Here is a 16,492-nt window from a genome sequence, read left to right as displayed (position 1 = left end):
CACTCTGCGTAGCCCACTGAAAATGCTCAAACCCATGATAGCCCACGCATCGTCTTACTTTACCATTTTATCAAATTTACGAAATTATCCGCCTTCGACGCATTTTAATTCTTGCAGTTATGCTAATTCTTTTTTTTACGAATATTTTTCTGGCTGAAACAGTCAACTACACATTGCTTGTCTTCTAATGATTCTCTCTGTGTACACTATTTGCCCTGAATCAGAAAATCATCACAAATTATTTTATTTTTGACACAAAAAAAATACTACACTTTTTCTTCATACAAGAGGTGCATCAAATCGAAGCACCGCAGTTTGGCAACTGACGCAATGCAAATCGCAGAATGAAGAGTGCATCCACATTGACAAACACATCATCACCAAATAATTATCCTCACAGAAAACGCTACCAAAGACATGATGGTCTCTACATAGGTTCAGTAATACGCCGAGTGGTCACTAATAGTATGACATCCTCTCAAAGCCCTGTTACACGAAACTGTCATACTTCAAGCAAAGAAAAAAGATAAATTCAACCATAGAAATCTGCCTTGGGCGTGTTGGTGCAGGTGTTCCTTCTGTGGCCTGTCAGGCTGCATCTGGAGCAGCGAGGTGACTTCCTTGGCGCCTTTGGCAGATCACCCCGCTGCGGACATGTTGTGCTCTTGTGCCCTTGGCCACGACAGATTGAACAGAACCTACTCCTCTTAGCTGGCTGTTCGTACGGTGCTTTGTCGCGGCTAGTCGTGGGGCGCCCCGCTGGTCTCTTCTTGGATGGCACCGCAAAGCTATCTGAACATTGTGAGGCACTTTGCAACTGATTTGTTGGGCCAAAATGCTGCTTCTGTGCTGTCGCTGAACCTGCAAAATCACCTGCCAGCTCTCTGTCTGATAATCCCATGCCATCACGTATAGCAGCCACCGGCTCGAGCAACATTTTCACATTTCGTAGCTGCTCTATCGCAAGAGTATACGCATCCACATTGCTGTCACCTAGCCTAACAATTTCAAGGCACATCAGATGCAGATTATTATGTCGCCGCGAAGAGTACTTAAGAGGACCCTGATCCTTTTGGTAACGCAGAAATTCTGGAGGTAGTATGTCCCTTGCATCCCTTGTCCAACGCTTCATTATGTGCCCGGCTGGGACCTCCTGCAGACCAAGCTGTATCATTACTTGAAAACAAGAGGAAAACGATCAGGCTCAAAATCTACACTCTTATTTTAGGCACACATGTGGTCTTGTATGTACAACTGAGCAATATCCATAGAAAAAGGCACCTTCAGGGCATGGCTGCACACCATGCCAAAATGTTCAAACATTCCACATTCACACTTGAATTCGTCTGCATCCTCGTTGACCTGAACGCGGAATTCATTTTTGCACCATTTGTCCCTTGAATCCTTCTTTACATGCCTCGCTATGTATTCACGACGAGGCACATCTTCGATGAGAACATATGATCCACATTCATATAGTGCCTCACCAAATTTTTCAAACATGGCCCTTGTATAAATTTTCGATGCATGTACCTCAATAGGTAGGTTCTGAGCCAGCACAACGCCCCCCTGCATGCGTTAGACATATCACTGTCATGTGTTATTATCTTTCGATATGTGCTTTCAAACCACAGGAAATGGTTCATGTAGATATAATTTTACCATCGACAAACAACACACAAAACTTTTAATTCTTACCAGTTTCGTTCTCTTCTCTTGATAGTTCTCCTCTGAATCTCTGTCAAATTGCATCTTCTCATATTGCCGGACGAAAAGGTGCATCGGTGATCCTGGTGGCACATATCCTTTGAGCAAATGATTAGCACTCTCGCTACGTTGCGTGCTGGTCATTTTGGCGCAGAAAACATCCATGAAGTAAGGTTTAGCCCATTTCATCCGCGTCTCATATATCTGTGTGAGGAATACATTATTTTGTAGACCATGTTTCTCAACCATACATGCCCAACCATCCTCGAATTCTTTCTCGCTAACAATGTGGTGCACCATCTTGTTGAACTCTTGTTTGAACTCGCTGCCCTTGCCTAAGAGTGGCCCAAGGCACTCTTTTGCTTTCTTCAGCACATGCCATTTGCACCACCGATGTGTTGTATGCGGCATGACATCTTCTATGGCAACCTCCATTGCACGAGCTTGGTCTGAAAAACAACAATTCTCTGTCAGCAAATTACATGATGAAAACGTTTTCAGACCAATCCTAAAAGGAAAGGTCAACAACACTAAACAGATGAGATCATTTATTTATTCACCTGTGAGCATTGTGCGTGGTTGTGGCGCTCCTATCATCTGAAAAAACTATGTGAATATCCACTTGAAAGTTTCAATTTTCTCATCGCTCATCAGCACCCCTCCAAATATAATGCTTTGGAAGTGATTGTTGACACCAACAAAGAGGCCAAATGGCATGTCGTATAGATTTGTTTTGTATGTCGTATCAAACGTTACAGCATCTCCAAAACACTTAAATTGCTCTATGCTTCTTCCTGTTGTCCACATCAAAGTCTTGACTCGGCCATCACTATCAACTTGCACACTGTACTTGAACTCAGGATCTTCAGCCCGCATGGCATTGAACACCTCTATTGTTTTTGTAGCATCATTTTCCGACTGCTCTCTATTCAGTTTTCCACAAAGAGTTTTGAGAGATCTCTTTGTGAATGGCACCTCCTTCACAGATCCAAAAAAACTGCCAACCACACTATAAACCTTGCTCAGGCTTACATTGTTTTCTCTTAGCTGTTTCACCAAGTCTCTAGTGTATCTATCTATGTGCCTGTGTGATTTTCAGTGCAGCTTCTCCATACAGTTAACCGATACAGAATGGTTGTGCTCTGCTTTGTGTTCGCATATGTACCACCCTTTATCATCTGATCTAAGCACCCGCATCAACGCAGGGCATCCACACCTCGTCGAGCGGCTGTTCGACTGCAATGGCTTGCCCTGCACATGTTTTTGATGTATTATGGGATCATAAAAATTTGAAAGAGCAGTGGCGGGGAAACTTTTTAGTGCTTGTCTGAATTAATGAATCACCATACCGCACACGCGCATACAAACTCCTGCATGCACTTTTTCCGATGGACGTTCAACCTGCTTTTGGCATACCGAACGCCAAACCCTGTCTCCCAGGAATATAGGTTGTAAAACTCATACGCTTCTTCAACCGTGTCAAAGCTAGTTCCGATTGCCGGGTTAACAACCGTGCCAACCTTGTTGTCTGCATAAGCTCTCATTGAAGCCTCGAGGGCAGGGACTCTGCTTGGGTTGGCATCCCTCTCTTCTGGCGCGTTGCCAATCCTGACACTGCACCCCCCGCGGAAAAACGTTGTTAAATATACTACTTACTTGTACAGACCGATTCTAACAGTGATTTTCCTGATAAAAGAATGTCTATCAGTTGTTACAGAATCAGTAGAATATCATCTAGCTTAACCAAAACCGAATGCAAGAATTATGTTCCAGGTCAAGCAAGAATGCTTTCAAAGAGATGAGAATAAAAGGATTTTTTGTTTCTACACGGGGCTGAACTCTGTATATGTGTGTTCTCTTGTTACAGGCAATTACATGGAGTTTCAGTTTCTGCTCCTACAGCAAAAAACGATGTCGTGGAGGTACAATTTATGGTCCAGGAGCAAAGTAATAACATATGAGTGTGTGTTTCTTACCGTCGAGTCCAACACGAGGCCTTTGCTTTGTTGACGACCACCCCCTCTGCATCTCCCTCATCTCCCATTGATGCATGGGAAGTTTCCTGAGAAGCCATGTCGTTCGACTCGCCAACCACTTCGCTCCCACCGTTGTTTTGTGAGCCGAGATTCGCGCCCACCACTCGGAACTGCTCTTTGGCGCTGCTGTCATCCATCGGCTCAGAAGAAATCACACCAGAGGAGCGCCCGCGACCTTCATGGATCGAAGCAACCACAGACTCCACAACAACGATTCCTCCACCCAATAAATCACCCGCATGAGTTTTAGGAACCAATCTGTAGCAGATATGAAATTCTAATCTATTCAGATCCAAACATCATCACGTAGAAGAATTAATGTCGAAATATCAGGCACTAATTGAAGAACTTGAACGCCAAATCAAAGTATTTCAACGAGGGAAAGTGGATTGAGATTGGAACTCACCCTGATTCTGCTTCCTCAAAGAAGAACTCGAGGCCATCCATGGCGAAACGCCGCTCCGCACGGCCACGGTCTGGAAGGGGATGAACGACTGACCAGAGTAGGAAGAAGCACCGCTTCGGGCATTAAGTCACCTGCATCGCCAGTTGGGCCCAGGATTAATATCGCACCTGCTACCCCTCACCTACATGGGCTATTTTTAAACCAGACCAGCAAGCACAGGATATGCCTATCCAGGGCGCACCAGAGGCCCACGTACAAGTCTGGCACAGCAGCCCACGGCACAGGTGTATTTCAACGTAGCAACTATCGTATAAATATGGCAAAAAGAGCGGCGCACGCATCGCAGCGATCTACTGCACGCCCGCAGATTCCGGCCTGCACGGTGCTCGGCCACCAAAACGCCACTCTCCTGCTACTACTACTAGTCTAAACTGTCGTCTTTATAGCAACTGTCACATGGGGGCAATGTAAAAGGGAGCTGGTGCTGGCGTGAGTTTTATTTTATCTTGCTTTGCTTTATATGTAGTTAATGTCTTTAATAAGGTTGGGTTGTTTGTATCTGCCCTTTTATCTTTATTCCCTTTGTTTGCGTTTCCCTCCCAAGCCCCCTCTCCCTGCTTTGAACATGTACTCAATTAACAACAGTGCTCCCTTTAGTTTGGACTACAACGGAACCTCATTTGCACGTATAAATATCCATGAATGAACGATTTTCTTCCGGGAACAGGTTCATGTGGAGCAACAGCAAACAGCACATTCATTGATATGCAGTTGTATCTTCTGCTGCAAGGCCGGTCTGCATGACCACGATGGTGCATGCACGTTGTAGCTTAGCAAATCAACTTTATTTTCAAATGAGTTGTGCTTGCTAGTGTTTGGAAGGATCCAAAATATGTAAGTGGTGATGGCGCACGTCATTCCAACTGCCCACCCACAGCCACATGCGTGTTTGGTGTTATTTGCGTCGTGGAATCGTGAGTTTATTCGGGATCGATGATTGGGCTTCACCTCCAGAACATGATGGAAATGTATGTCTGCCATGTATTGTACTGGTCGAATAGCGGAGATATGTCACGGTCTAAGTACTCAATTACTTCCTCCGTAAAGAAATATAAAAACGTTTAGATCACTAGTAGTAATACAGAGGTAGTACATGTATATAGGCCGTCATCCCAAAATTTGGGATGCGGAGAGCTACTTAATCAGAAAAAATTAGGATGCTCATAGTAATATGTAAATATTGATGTCGTACAACCTAGTTTAGTTGACAGTTCGACACGCAAACACCACCGCCCAGATCACCAATCCACCACCAGCCCCAAACCCACAGCTGCAAATCGATCCCACGGCCTTACAATCTGGCCACAAAGCTGCAGACCTTGGGCGCTGAATCCATATTTCTGCAACTACAGTAGTACAGTTGGGTTTGTTTCCTCTGTCAAATTTATTTTACTTTTCCTGGTCAGCATGCTTGGTATACTTATCGTTACTAACGGAAAATGTATGATACCTTCAGTTTCTATCTAATTACTATGTTTTTTTGAGCCAAAACCGTAGAATAATTGTTCAACGTTAATTCATTAATTATAAAATATATACAAATGCAAGTCTAAATAAAATGGTAACCCAGTACCAGTTTTAGGAAACATTAAAATTAAATTACAAGTTCTAATTTATCCAAGGTGTTGATCCGCTCTGCTTTTCCTTGCTTAGCCCTAAGCTGTGTTGCATGTAGCCCCGCTCTGAGAAAGTGCTTCCATGTGTCCAAATGTGGTGCTGCCCTTCGAAGATCTTGTCGTTTCTAATCATCCAAGTGCTCGAGCATCCCATGATAATAATCTCCATAGCAATAGCTAAAAATAGCTAAAGGAGGCCGCATGTTTGCTCGGAACCCACCTTCCCGTCGCCCGTTTATGTCGAAGACTGATCTTAAGCGGCCGATGTCAGTGTCAAAACCGGCGGATCTCATGTAGGGGGTCCCGAGCTGTAGATCTTTGATCAATGAGGAACGGGAAACACAGGGACATTATTTACCCAGGTTCGGGCCCTCTCGAAGAGGTAAAACCCTAAGTCCTGCTTGATTATATTGATGTGTGTATGATGGTTACATAGTTGATCTACCACGAGATCGGATGAACTAAACCCTAGATGAGTAGGATGATGGTTCTTCTAGCTCTACGAACTAAACCCTCTGGTTTATATAGACACCAAGGATACCTAGGGTTACACATGGTCGGTTGCCATCAGAGAATAAACATGTCGATTCTGCCATCTTGACTTGGAGGACACAGCAAGGCTTCGCAGGTCTCCTTCCTGAACAAGAAATCGCCTTATAGCTCGGCCTTCCAATAATAATCACAGAGCAGCCCACCTGTCCGGCCCAAGAGAGGTATACCGGCAGTCCGACGACCCCTCAATGCAGGATTCCCTCAGTAGCCCCTGAACTAGTCTTCGGAGTCGAGGCATGCGCGGGAGTCATCGGCTTTGTGGACCAGTTCCATCCTTTCATGGTATTTCCCTTCAAGAGGAAAGGGTGATGCAGCAAAGTAGCGTAAGTATTTCCCTCAGTTTTGAGAACCAAGATATCAATCCAGTAGGAGACGACACACAAGTCACCTAGTACCCGCACAAACAATCAAGAACCTTGCAACCAACGCGATAAAGGGGTTGTCAATCCCTTCACGGTAACTCGCAAAAGTAAGATCTAATAGAGATAGTAAAGTAAATATTTTTGGTATTTTTGTTGTATAGATTGGAAAGTAAACATTGCAAAATAGTAAACGAGATGCGATGTAAATAAAAGAGATGTAATATAATAGAAAAGAGACCCGGGGGCCATAGGTTTCACTAGTGGCTTCACTCAAGATAGCATGTATTATGCTGGGTGAACAAATTACTACCGAGCAATTGATAGAAAAGCGCATAATTATGATAACATCTAAGGCAATGATCATGAACATAGGCATCACATCCGTGTCAAGTAGACCAAAATGATTCTGCATCTACTACTATTACTCCACACATTGACCGCTATCCAGCATGCATCTAGAGTATTAAGTTCATCAGAACGGAGTAACGCATTAAGCAAGATGACATGATGTAGAGGGATAAACTCAAAAAATATGATATAAAGCCCATCTTTTTATCCTCGATGGCAACAATACAATACGTGCCTTGCTGCCCCTACTGTCATTGGGAAAGGACACTTCAAGATTGAACCCAAAGCTAAGCACTTCTCCAATTGCAAGAAAGATCAATCTAGTAGGCCAAACTAAACCGATAATTCGAAGAGACTTGCAAAGATATCAAATCATGCATATAAGGATTCAGAGAAGAATCAAATAATATTCATAGATAATCAAGTTCATAAATCCATAATTCATCGGATTTCGGCAAACACACCGCAAAAGAGTATTACATCAAATAGATCTCCAAGAACATCGAGGAGAACTTTGTATTGAGAATCAAAGAGAGAGAACAAGCCATCTAGCTAATAACTATGGACCCGAAGGTCTGTGGTAAACTACTCACGCTTCATTGGAGAGGTAATGGTGTTGATGTAGAAACCCTCCATGATCGATTCCCCCTCCGGCAGATCGCCGGAAAAGGCCCCAAGATGGGATCTCACCGGTATAGAAGGTTGCGGCGGTGGAAAAGTGGTTTCATGGCTCCCCCTGATGTTTCTAGGGTATAAGAGTATATAGGCGAAAGAAGCACGTCGGTGGAGCTATGAGGGGCCCACGAGGGTGGGGGCACGCCTATCCCCTGGGCACGCCCTCCTGCCTCGTGGCCTCCTCGTAGAGTCCCAGACTTCAACTCCAAGTCTTCTGGATTGCTTTCGGTCCAAGAAAAATCCTCGCGAAGGTTCCATTCCGTTTGGACTCCGTTTGATATTCCTTTTCTGCAAAACACTAAAATAGGCAAAAAAACAGAAACTGGCACTGGGACTCCGGTTAATAGGTTAGTCCGAAAAATAATATAAAAGAGCATATTAAAGCCCATTAAACATCCAAAACAGATAATATAATAGGATGGAACAATCATAAATTATAGATACACTGGAGACGTATCAAGCATCCCCAAGCTTAATTCCCGCTCGTCCGCGAGTAGGTAAATGATAAAATCAGAATTTTTGATGCGGAATGCTACCTAGCATATTTCTCAATGTAATTGTCTTTAGTGTGGCATGAATGTTCAGACCCGAAAGATTCAAGACAAAAGTTTAATATTGACATAAAAACAATAATACTTCAAGCACACTAACAAAGTAATTTTGTCTTCTCAAAATAACATGGCCAATGAAAGTTATCCCTACAAAATCATATAGTATGGCTATGCTCTATCTTCATCACACAAAGTTTTTAATCATGCACAACCCCAGTTTCAGCCAAGCAATTGTTTCATACTTTAGTATTTTCAAACTTTTTCAATCTTCACGTAATACATGAGCGTGAGCCATGGACATAACACTATAGGTGGAATAGAATGGTGGTTGTGGAGAAGACAAAAAGAGAAGATAGTCTCACATCAACTAGGCGCATCAACGGGCTATGGAGATGCCCATCAATAGATATCAATTTGAGTGAGTAGGGATTGCCATGCAACAGATGCACTAGAGCTATAAGTTTATGAAAGCTCAACCAAAAGAAACTAAGTGGGTGTATGTCCAACTTGCTTGCTCATGAAGACCTAGGGCACTTTTGAGGAAGCCCATCATTGGAATATACAAGCCATGTTCTATAATGAAAAATTTCCACTAGTATATGAAAGTGACAACATAGGAGACTCTCTATCATGAAGACCATGGTGCTACTTTGAAGCACAAGTGTGGTAAAAGGATAGTAGCACTGTCCCTTCTCTCTTTTTCTATCATTTTGTTTTATTTGGTCCTTTTCTCCTTTTTATGGCCTCTTTTTTTTAGTCCGAAGTCTTATCCCGACTTGTGGGGGAATCATAGTCTCCATCATCCTTTCCTCACATGGGACAATGCTCTAATAATGAAGATCATCACACTTTTATTTACTTACAACTCAAGAATTACAACTCAATACTTAGAACAAAATATGACTCTATGTGGATGCCTCCGGCGGTGTACAGGGATGTGCGATGATTAAAGAGTGACATGTATCAAAAAATTATGAACGGTGGCTTTGCCATAAATACGATGTCAACTACATGATCATGCTAGCAATATGACAATGATGGAGCGTGTCATAATAAACGGAATGGTGGAAAGTTGCATGGCAATATATCCCGGAATGGTTATGGAAATGCCATAATAGGTAGATATGGTGGCTGTTTTGAGGAAGGTATATGGTGGGTGTATGGTACCGACGAGAGTTGCGCGGTACTAGAGAGGCTAGCAATGATGAAGGGTGAGAGTGCGTATAATCCATGGACTCAACATTAGTCATAAAGAACTCACATACTTGTTGCAAAAATCTATAAGTAATCAAAACAAAGTACTACACGCATGCTCCTAGGGGAAGGGTCGGTAGGAGTTAACCATCGCGCGATCCCGACCTCCACACATAAGGAAGGCAATCAATAAATAAATCATGCTCCAACTTCATCACATAATGGTTCACCATACGTGCATGCTACGGGAATCACAAACTTTAACACAAGTATTACTCAAATTCACAACTAATCAACTAGCATGTTGTAACGCCCCAGATTCGTTGCGCCAGGTGTCTGCCAGTTATTCGTCATTGTTGCCATGTCATTTGCTTGCGTGTTGCATTTTATCATGTCATCATGTGCATTTCATTTTGCATACGTGTTCGTTTCTTGCATCCGAGCATTTTCCCCGTTGTCCGTTTCGCAATCCGGCGCTCCTATGCCCTCCGGCGTTCCCCTTTTGTCTCTCATTGTGAGTGGGTGCTAAATGTTCTCGGAATGGACCGAGTCTTGCCAAGCGGCCTTGGTATAGCACCGGTAGACCGCCTATCAAGTTTCGTGCCATTTGGAGTTCGTTTGGTACTCCAACGGTTAACCGGGTAACCATAAAAGCCCCTCTCTCTTTGCAGCCCAACACCCCTCCAAAACTGGCCCAAAACCCACCTAACTCCCCTCCATGCTCTTGGTCGTTCGACCACGACCGCGTGGCGGAAAACCGCCCCTCATTTGGACTCTCCTAACTCCCTCTACCTATAAAACTAGCCCCTCCCCCGAAATTCGCGGATGAAAATCCCCCTAAACCCTAGCCCCGCTCCTCTCCGTCGCCGGACACGTCCGGATCGGACCGGAGATGTCCAGCCGCCCCCCTCGAGGTCTAAATTTTGACTGTCCCGTATATTTCAGTAATTATCATGCCATGTTCGTCATGCCGTAACTCTGCATCCGTAGCTCCGTTTTGTGCGTGTAATATGTCAAATTGTTCGTCTCAACGAGTACATCATTTCATTACATTGCATCATATTCATTTGAGGTCATCTTGATGCCTGAATCATCGTGGTAAGAGTGCTTCATAATGTTTTATACTGTCTGTTAACAGAACGAGCTCATTTGTCATTTTTGCCTTGATTGATGTGTGCATCCTATGAGGTTGATGTCTACATGTGTTTTGAACTATGCCATGTCTTCTTTACATAGGTGCTTACCATGTATTTTTGTGATCAATGTGGTGACTAGCACAAACATGCAAACTAGGCTTCGTGATATTGCTGATTTTAGTCCTTGTTCTGCTGTAATTTTGATGCCATGTAAACTTGATGCTACAGAGAGATCCATGCATATTTTGAGGTACTTCAGTAAGGGTGTTTTGAATATGTGGTTATTGTCTATCCATTCATGCCCTTGGTTGCAATTATGGAGTAGTCTAGAATGTCATTTTCGTGCTCTACTTTTGCTTCAAAATGTTTCCTGGCAGATTGTTTACTTGTTATTCAATTTGGCCAAGCTTGCTATAGTTGATCCTTGCATGCTATGGACTTGTTCTTGCCTTGGTTTGTTTCACAAACATGTCTTCTTGATGATGCTATGCTTATCTTGTCATGCAATGACTTGTGGTGAGTGAATCGAGCTTGTTAAGTAGGGTACATGATGTTGCTGTTTTGCTAGGCTGAATCTGTTATTTCGTGATGCTATATAAACATGTTGCTACTAATCATTCTCTGCATAATCTGGAGATGTTCTATAAACATGTTTTGATCTACATGTCATCCTCTATCCATCCATGCCCCTGGTAGCATTTATAGCTTGCTGTAGCTTGTTCATATCTTGCTCCAAAGTTGCTTGAAAATGTTGCTGTCAGCCTGTTAACATTAAGTTTACTTATTCCCATGTGTTTTGCTAGTGATCCATGCACCCTATGACCTTTCTCTTGCCATGCTTCGCTTCACAAATATGTCTTCTTACTGTTGGGTGCCTTGCAATGCTATGTATTGCTCTGTAGTGAGTTGCACAAGCTCATCTACATGCCTTCATAATTATGTTTGTGCCATGTTTGAATCTGTAATATAACTTGCTATGTTTACGTGGGTGCCATCATATTTTCTGATCCTTTTTGGCTTATGATCAGTAAGGACTTTTGATCTATGCATTTAGTAGATTCATGCCATGCCTTTGTTTGCCATGATAAGTTCCTGTAATATGTTGTTTGATAGCTCTAAACATTGCATCGTGATGTTATTTTCTGCAAAGTCTAAAATTGTTATAACTTGCAATCTTACCATGTGTGTTTGAGCATGTTCTAGTGATTTCTGGAGATAGCTCAGTGTTCATGTTTTGTCGTGCTTTACCTGTACATCATGCCCATGCCTTTTGTTATTATGTTTTGGTACTGTAGTTTGTTGTTTTGATGCTTGCAATATGCCTAGTTGCTGTTTTGGACAGATTGTTGCTATAACTTGTATAGTGTGTGTGTGTTGAAACGTTGCTCCGTTTTGAGTGTGCTCTATATGAAACTTGCTTGATTTTGCATGTAGTTTCATATTATCATGTTGCATCCATGTTTTGAGGTGTTTTCTTGATGTTTGAGTGCATTTTGCATAAATGCCATGTTTAACTTGTGTTGCTCATATCTTCTATGCCGTAGCTCCGAACTAAATGAACTTTATATGTAACTTGACTAGAATCTCGTGTAGATCATCTTTATGCATCTTAACTTGCTGTTTAACAACTTGAACATAAGGTTTATTCAGATCTGGACAAATTTTGAAATATGCATATGAGGACGTACCGGAATTGTTATATGTTGTTCCCGGCCTCATTTAAACTTGTCTTGATGTGTTGCTCTTGTTTGCATCATCTCTTGCCATGAGTAGCTCCATATAGCTTTGTCATGCAACATGCTTGTTGTGCATCATGTCTTGTTCATGTGTGGTGTGTTTACTATGTTGTGTGCTTCTTTTCGATAGTTCCTGTTTCGTTGCGATCGTGAGGATTCGTTCGTCTACGCTTGGTTCGGCTTCATTCGTTCGTCTTCTTCATGGACTCCTTCTTCTTCCTTGCAGGATTTCAGGCAAGATGACCGCTACCCTGGATCTCACTACTATCATTGCTATGCCAGTTGCTTCGTTCTATCGCTATGCTGCGCTACCTATTACCTGTTTATCAAGCCTCCCATATAGCCATGAACCTCTAACCTTTGACACCTTTCCTATGCAAACCATTGATTGGCTATGTTACCGCTTTTGCTCAGCCCCTCTTATAGCGTTGCTAGTTGCAGGTGAAGTTGAAGATTGCTCCATGGTGGACAGAATTTTGGTTGGGATATCACAATATCTCTTATATTATTAATGCATCTATATACTTGGTAAAGGGTGGAAGACTCGGCCTTTTGCCTAGTGTTTTGTTCCACTCTTGCCGCCCTAGTTTCCGTCATACCGGTGTTATGTTCCCTGATTTTGCGTTCCTTACGCGGTTGGGTGATTTATGGGACCCCCTTGATAGTTCGCTTTGAATAAAACTCCTCTAGCAAGGCCCAACCTTGGTTTTACCATTTGCCTCACCACCACCTATCCTTTCCCTTGGATCGGCCAACCCGAGGGTCATCTTTATTTTAGCCCCCCCGGGCCAGTGCTTGTCTAAGTGTTGGTCCGAACCGAGTAGACTGCGGGGCCCCCTCGGGGAAACTCGAGGTTTGGTTTTACTCGTAGGATGTCTCATCCGGTGTTGCCCTGAGAATGAGATATGTGCAGCTCCTATCGGGATTGTCGGCACATCGGGCGGCTTTGCTGGTCTGGTTTTACCATTGTCGAAATGTCTTGTAAACCGGGATTCCGAGTCTGATCGGGTCTTCCTGGGAGAAGGTCTATTCCTTCGTTGATCGCGAGAGCTTGTCATGGGCTAAGTTGGGACACCCCTGCAGGGTATAATCTTTCAAAAGCCGTGCCTGCGGTTATAGGCAGATGAGAATTTGTTAATGTCCGGTTGTAGATAACTTGACACCAGATCCGAACTAAAATGCATCAACCGCGTGTGTAGCCGTGATGGTCTCTTCTCGGCGGAGTCCGGGAAGTGAACACGGTTTCTGTGTTATGTTTGACGTAAGTAGGAGTTCAGGATCACTTCTTGATCATTGCTAGCTTCACGACCGTTCCTTTTGCTCTCTTCTCGCTCTTATTTGCGTATGTTAGCCACCATATATGCTTAGTCGCTGCTGCAGCCTCACCACTTTACTCCTTCATTTCCTATTAAGCTTTGCTAGTCTTGATACCCATGGTAATGGGATTGCTGAGTCCTCGTGGCTCACAGATTACTACAACAACAGTTACAGGTACAGGTTGCGCGATGATCATGACGCGAGAGCGATGCTTGCTTGCATTGAGTTCTTCTTCTGCTTCTTCTTCGATCAGGGATAGGTTCCAGGTCGGCAGCCTGGGTTAGCAGGGTGGATGTCGTTTGAGTTTCTGTTTGTGTTTCATCCGTAGTCGGATGATGCTCTGATGTATTGTGATGTTGTATTCGTGTGGCATTGTATGCCTCTTGTATGTATCCCCATCTATTATGTAATGTTGATGTAATGATATCCACCTTGCAAAAGCGTTTCAATATGCGGGTCTATCCTTGGTGGGACCTTCGAGTTCCTTTTGGATAGGGTCGCATATTGGGCGTGACACATGTCTCTAATATCACCATCCTCATATCTCAAAACAATCATGAAGCATCAAACTTCTCATAGTATTCAATGCACTTTATATGAAAGTTTTTATTATATCCATCTTGGATGCCCATCATATTAAGAGTAGTTTTATAACCAAAGAAAATTACCATGCTGTTCTAAAAGACTCTCAAAATAATATAAGTGAAGAATGAGAGATCAATAATTTCTATAAAATAAAACCACCACCGTGCTCTAAAAGATATAAGCAAAGCACTAGAGCGAAATTGTCTATCTCAAAAGATATAAGTGAAGCGCATAGAGTATTCTAATAAATTCCGATTCATGTGTGTCTCTCCCAAAATGTGTGTACAACAAGGATAATTGTGTTAAACTAAAAATCAAAGACTCAAATCATACAAGACGCTCCAAGCAAAACACATATCATGTGGTGAATAAAAATATAGCCTCAAGTAAAGTTACTGATAGACGAAGATGAAAAAGGGGATGCCTTCCGGGGCATACCTAAGCTTAGGCTTTTGGTTGTCCTTGAATTATCTTGGGGTGCCTTGGGCATCCCCAAGCTTAGGATCTTGCCACTCCTTATTCCAAAATCCATCAAATCTTTATCCAAAACTTGAAAACTTCACAACACAAAACTTCAACAGAAAATCTCATGAGCTCCGTTAGTATAAGAAAATAAACCATCACTTTAAGGTACTGTAATGAAATCATTATTTATTTATATTTGTGTTAAACCTACTGTATTCCAACTTCTGTATGGTTCATACCCCCCGATACTACTCATAGATTCATCAAAATAAGAAAACAACACACGAAAAACAGAATCTGTCAAAAACAGAACAATCTGTAGCAATCTGTAACTTTCAAATACTTCTGTAGCTCTAAAAATTCGGAAATAAACTGCTGGACGTGAGGAATTTGTCGATTAATCATATGCAAAAATAATCAACCTAATATCACTTTCCAGTAGAAAATGACAACTATTCTCGTGAGTGCAAAAGTTTCTGTTTTTTACAGCAAGATCGCAAAGACTTCACCCAAGTCTTCCCAAAGGTTCTACTTGACACAAAAACTAATTAAAATATAAAACCACATCTAACCAGAAGCTAGATGAATTATTTATTACTAAACAGGAACAAAAGGTAAATAACAAAAGTAAAATTGGGTTGCCTCCCAACAAGCGCTATCGTTTAACGCCCCTAGCTAGGCAAAAAACAAGAAATAGATCTAGGTATTGCCATCTTTGACATGCAATCCATAAGTGGCTCTCATAATAGATTCATAAGGCAATTTAATTTTCTTCCTAGGAAAGTGTTCCATGCCTTTCCTTAACGGAAATTGGAATCTAATGTTTCCTTCTTTCATGTCAATAATTGCACCAATCGTTCTAAGGAAAGGCCTGCCAAGAATAATAGGACATGTGGGATTGTAGTCTATATCAAGAACAATGAAATCTACAGGCACATAATTCGTATTTGCAACAATAAGAACATCATTAATTCTTCCCATAGGTTTCTTAATGGTGGAATCCGCAAGATGCAAATACAGTCATCAAATTCACGGAAACCTAGCACATCACATAAAGTTTTTGGAATCGTGGAACACTAGCACCCAAATCACACAAAGCATAGCATTCATAATCTTTAATATTAATTTTAATAGTAGGTTCCTACTCATCATAAATTTTTCTAGGGATAGAAACTTCTAGTTCAAGCTTTTCTTCATAAGATTGCATCAAAGCATCAACGATATGTTTAGTAAAAGCTTTATTTTGATTATAAGCAGAAGGAGAATTTAACACGGATTGCAACAAGGAAATACAATCTATTAAAGATCAATTATCATAATTAAATCCCTTGAAATCCAAAATAGTGAGTTCATTGCTACTTAAAGTTTTGACTTCTTCAACCCACTTTTATCAATTTTTGCATCTAGATCTAAAAACTCCGAATCATTGGGACGCCTTTTAACTGAAGTTGACTCATCTCCAGTCCCATCTTTATCAAGATTCATATTGGAAAACAAAGATTTAATAGGAGTGACATCGATTACTTTTAGATCTTCATCATTATTATCATGAAAACTAGAAGAACACGCTTTCATAAAGCAATCTTTTTTAGCATGCATCCTAGCGGTTCTTTCTTTGCACTCATCAATGGAAATTCTCATAGATTTGAGAAACTCATGGATATCATGCTTAGGTGGAATAGATCTAAGTTTCAAAGAATCAACATCAAGAGAAATTCTATCCATGTTTCTAGCCAACTCATCAAT

The 16,492-nt window shown here is 42.0% G+C and overlaps 1 protein-coding gene across 2 annotated transcripts; it reads right to left on the bottom strand.

Moving 5' to 3' along the window:
- Positions 1-362: 362 nt before the first annotated feature.
- LOC119340919 (protein FAR-RED IMPAIRED RESPONSE 1-like) lies at positions 363-4,278 on the bottom strand. Of its 2 annotated transcripts, none has more exons than XM_037612816.1 (7): positions 4,150-4,278; positions 3,684-4,001; positions 3,057-3,321; positions 2,268-2,958; positions 1,699-2,156; positions 1,282-1,569; positions 363-1,165 (listed from the first exon to the last, which is right to left on the bottom strand). In XM_037612816.1, exons 4-7 carry the CDS (start codon positions 2,302-2,304, stop codon positions 533-535), a joined length of 1,416 nt encoding a protein of 471 aa, XP_037468713.1. In that variant the 5' UTR covers positions 2,305-2,958; positions 3,057-3,321; positions 3,684-4,001; positions 4,150-4,278; the 3' UTR covers positions 363-532. The 2 variants fall into 2 exon arrangements, with proteins under 2 accessions (XP_037468713.1, XP_037468714.1); XM_037612817.1 differs by having other exon boundaries at positions 363-1,153.
- Between the last annotated feature and the right edge of the window lie 12,214 nt (positions 4,279-16,492).

The sequence above is a fragment of the Triticum dicoccoides genome, chromosome 7B (genome assembly GCF_002162155.2).
Source record: "Triticum dicoccoides isolate Atlit2015 ecotype Zavitan chromosome 7B, WEW_v2.0, whole genome shotgun sequence".
In the NCBI taxonomy this organism is placed as follows: domain Eukaryota; kingdom Viridiplantae; phylum Streptophyta; class Magnoliopsida; order Poales; family Poaceae; genus Triticum; species Triticum dicoccoides.
This window is presented reverse-complemented; position numbering and strand designations above follow the sequence as displayed.

What these genes read in the sequence shown, in the direction of transcription:
- LOC119340919 (XM_037612816.1), bottom strand. Translation starts at nt 2,304, where the DNA reads ATGATAGGAGCGCCACAACCACGCACAATGCTCACAG. An exon ending in ACCACGCACAATGCTCACAG is followed by an intron (nt 2,157 to 2,267) that starts GTGAATAAATAA and finishes GTTGTTTTTCAG; the next exon opens with ACCAAGCTCGTGCAATGGAG. An exon ending in AAGAGAAGAGAACGAAACTG is followed by an intron (nt 1,570 to 1,698) that starts GTAAGAATTAAA and finishes TAACGCATGCAG; the next exon opens with GGGGGCGTTGTGCTGGCTCA.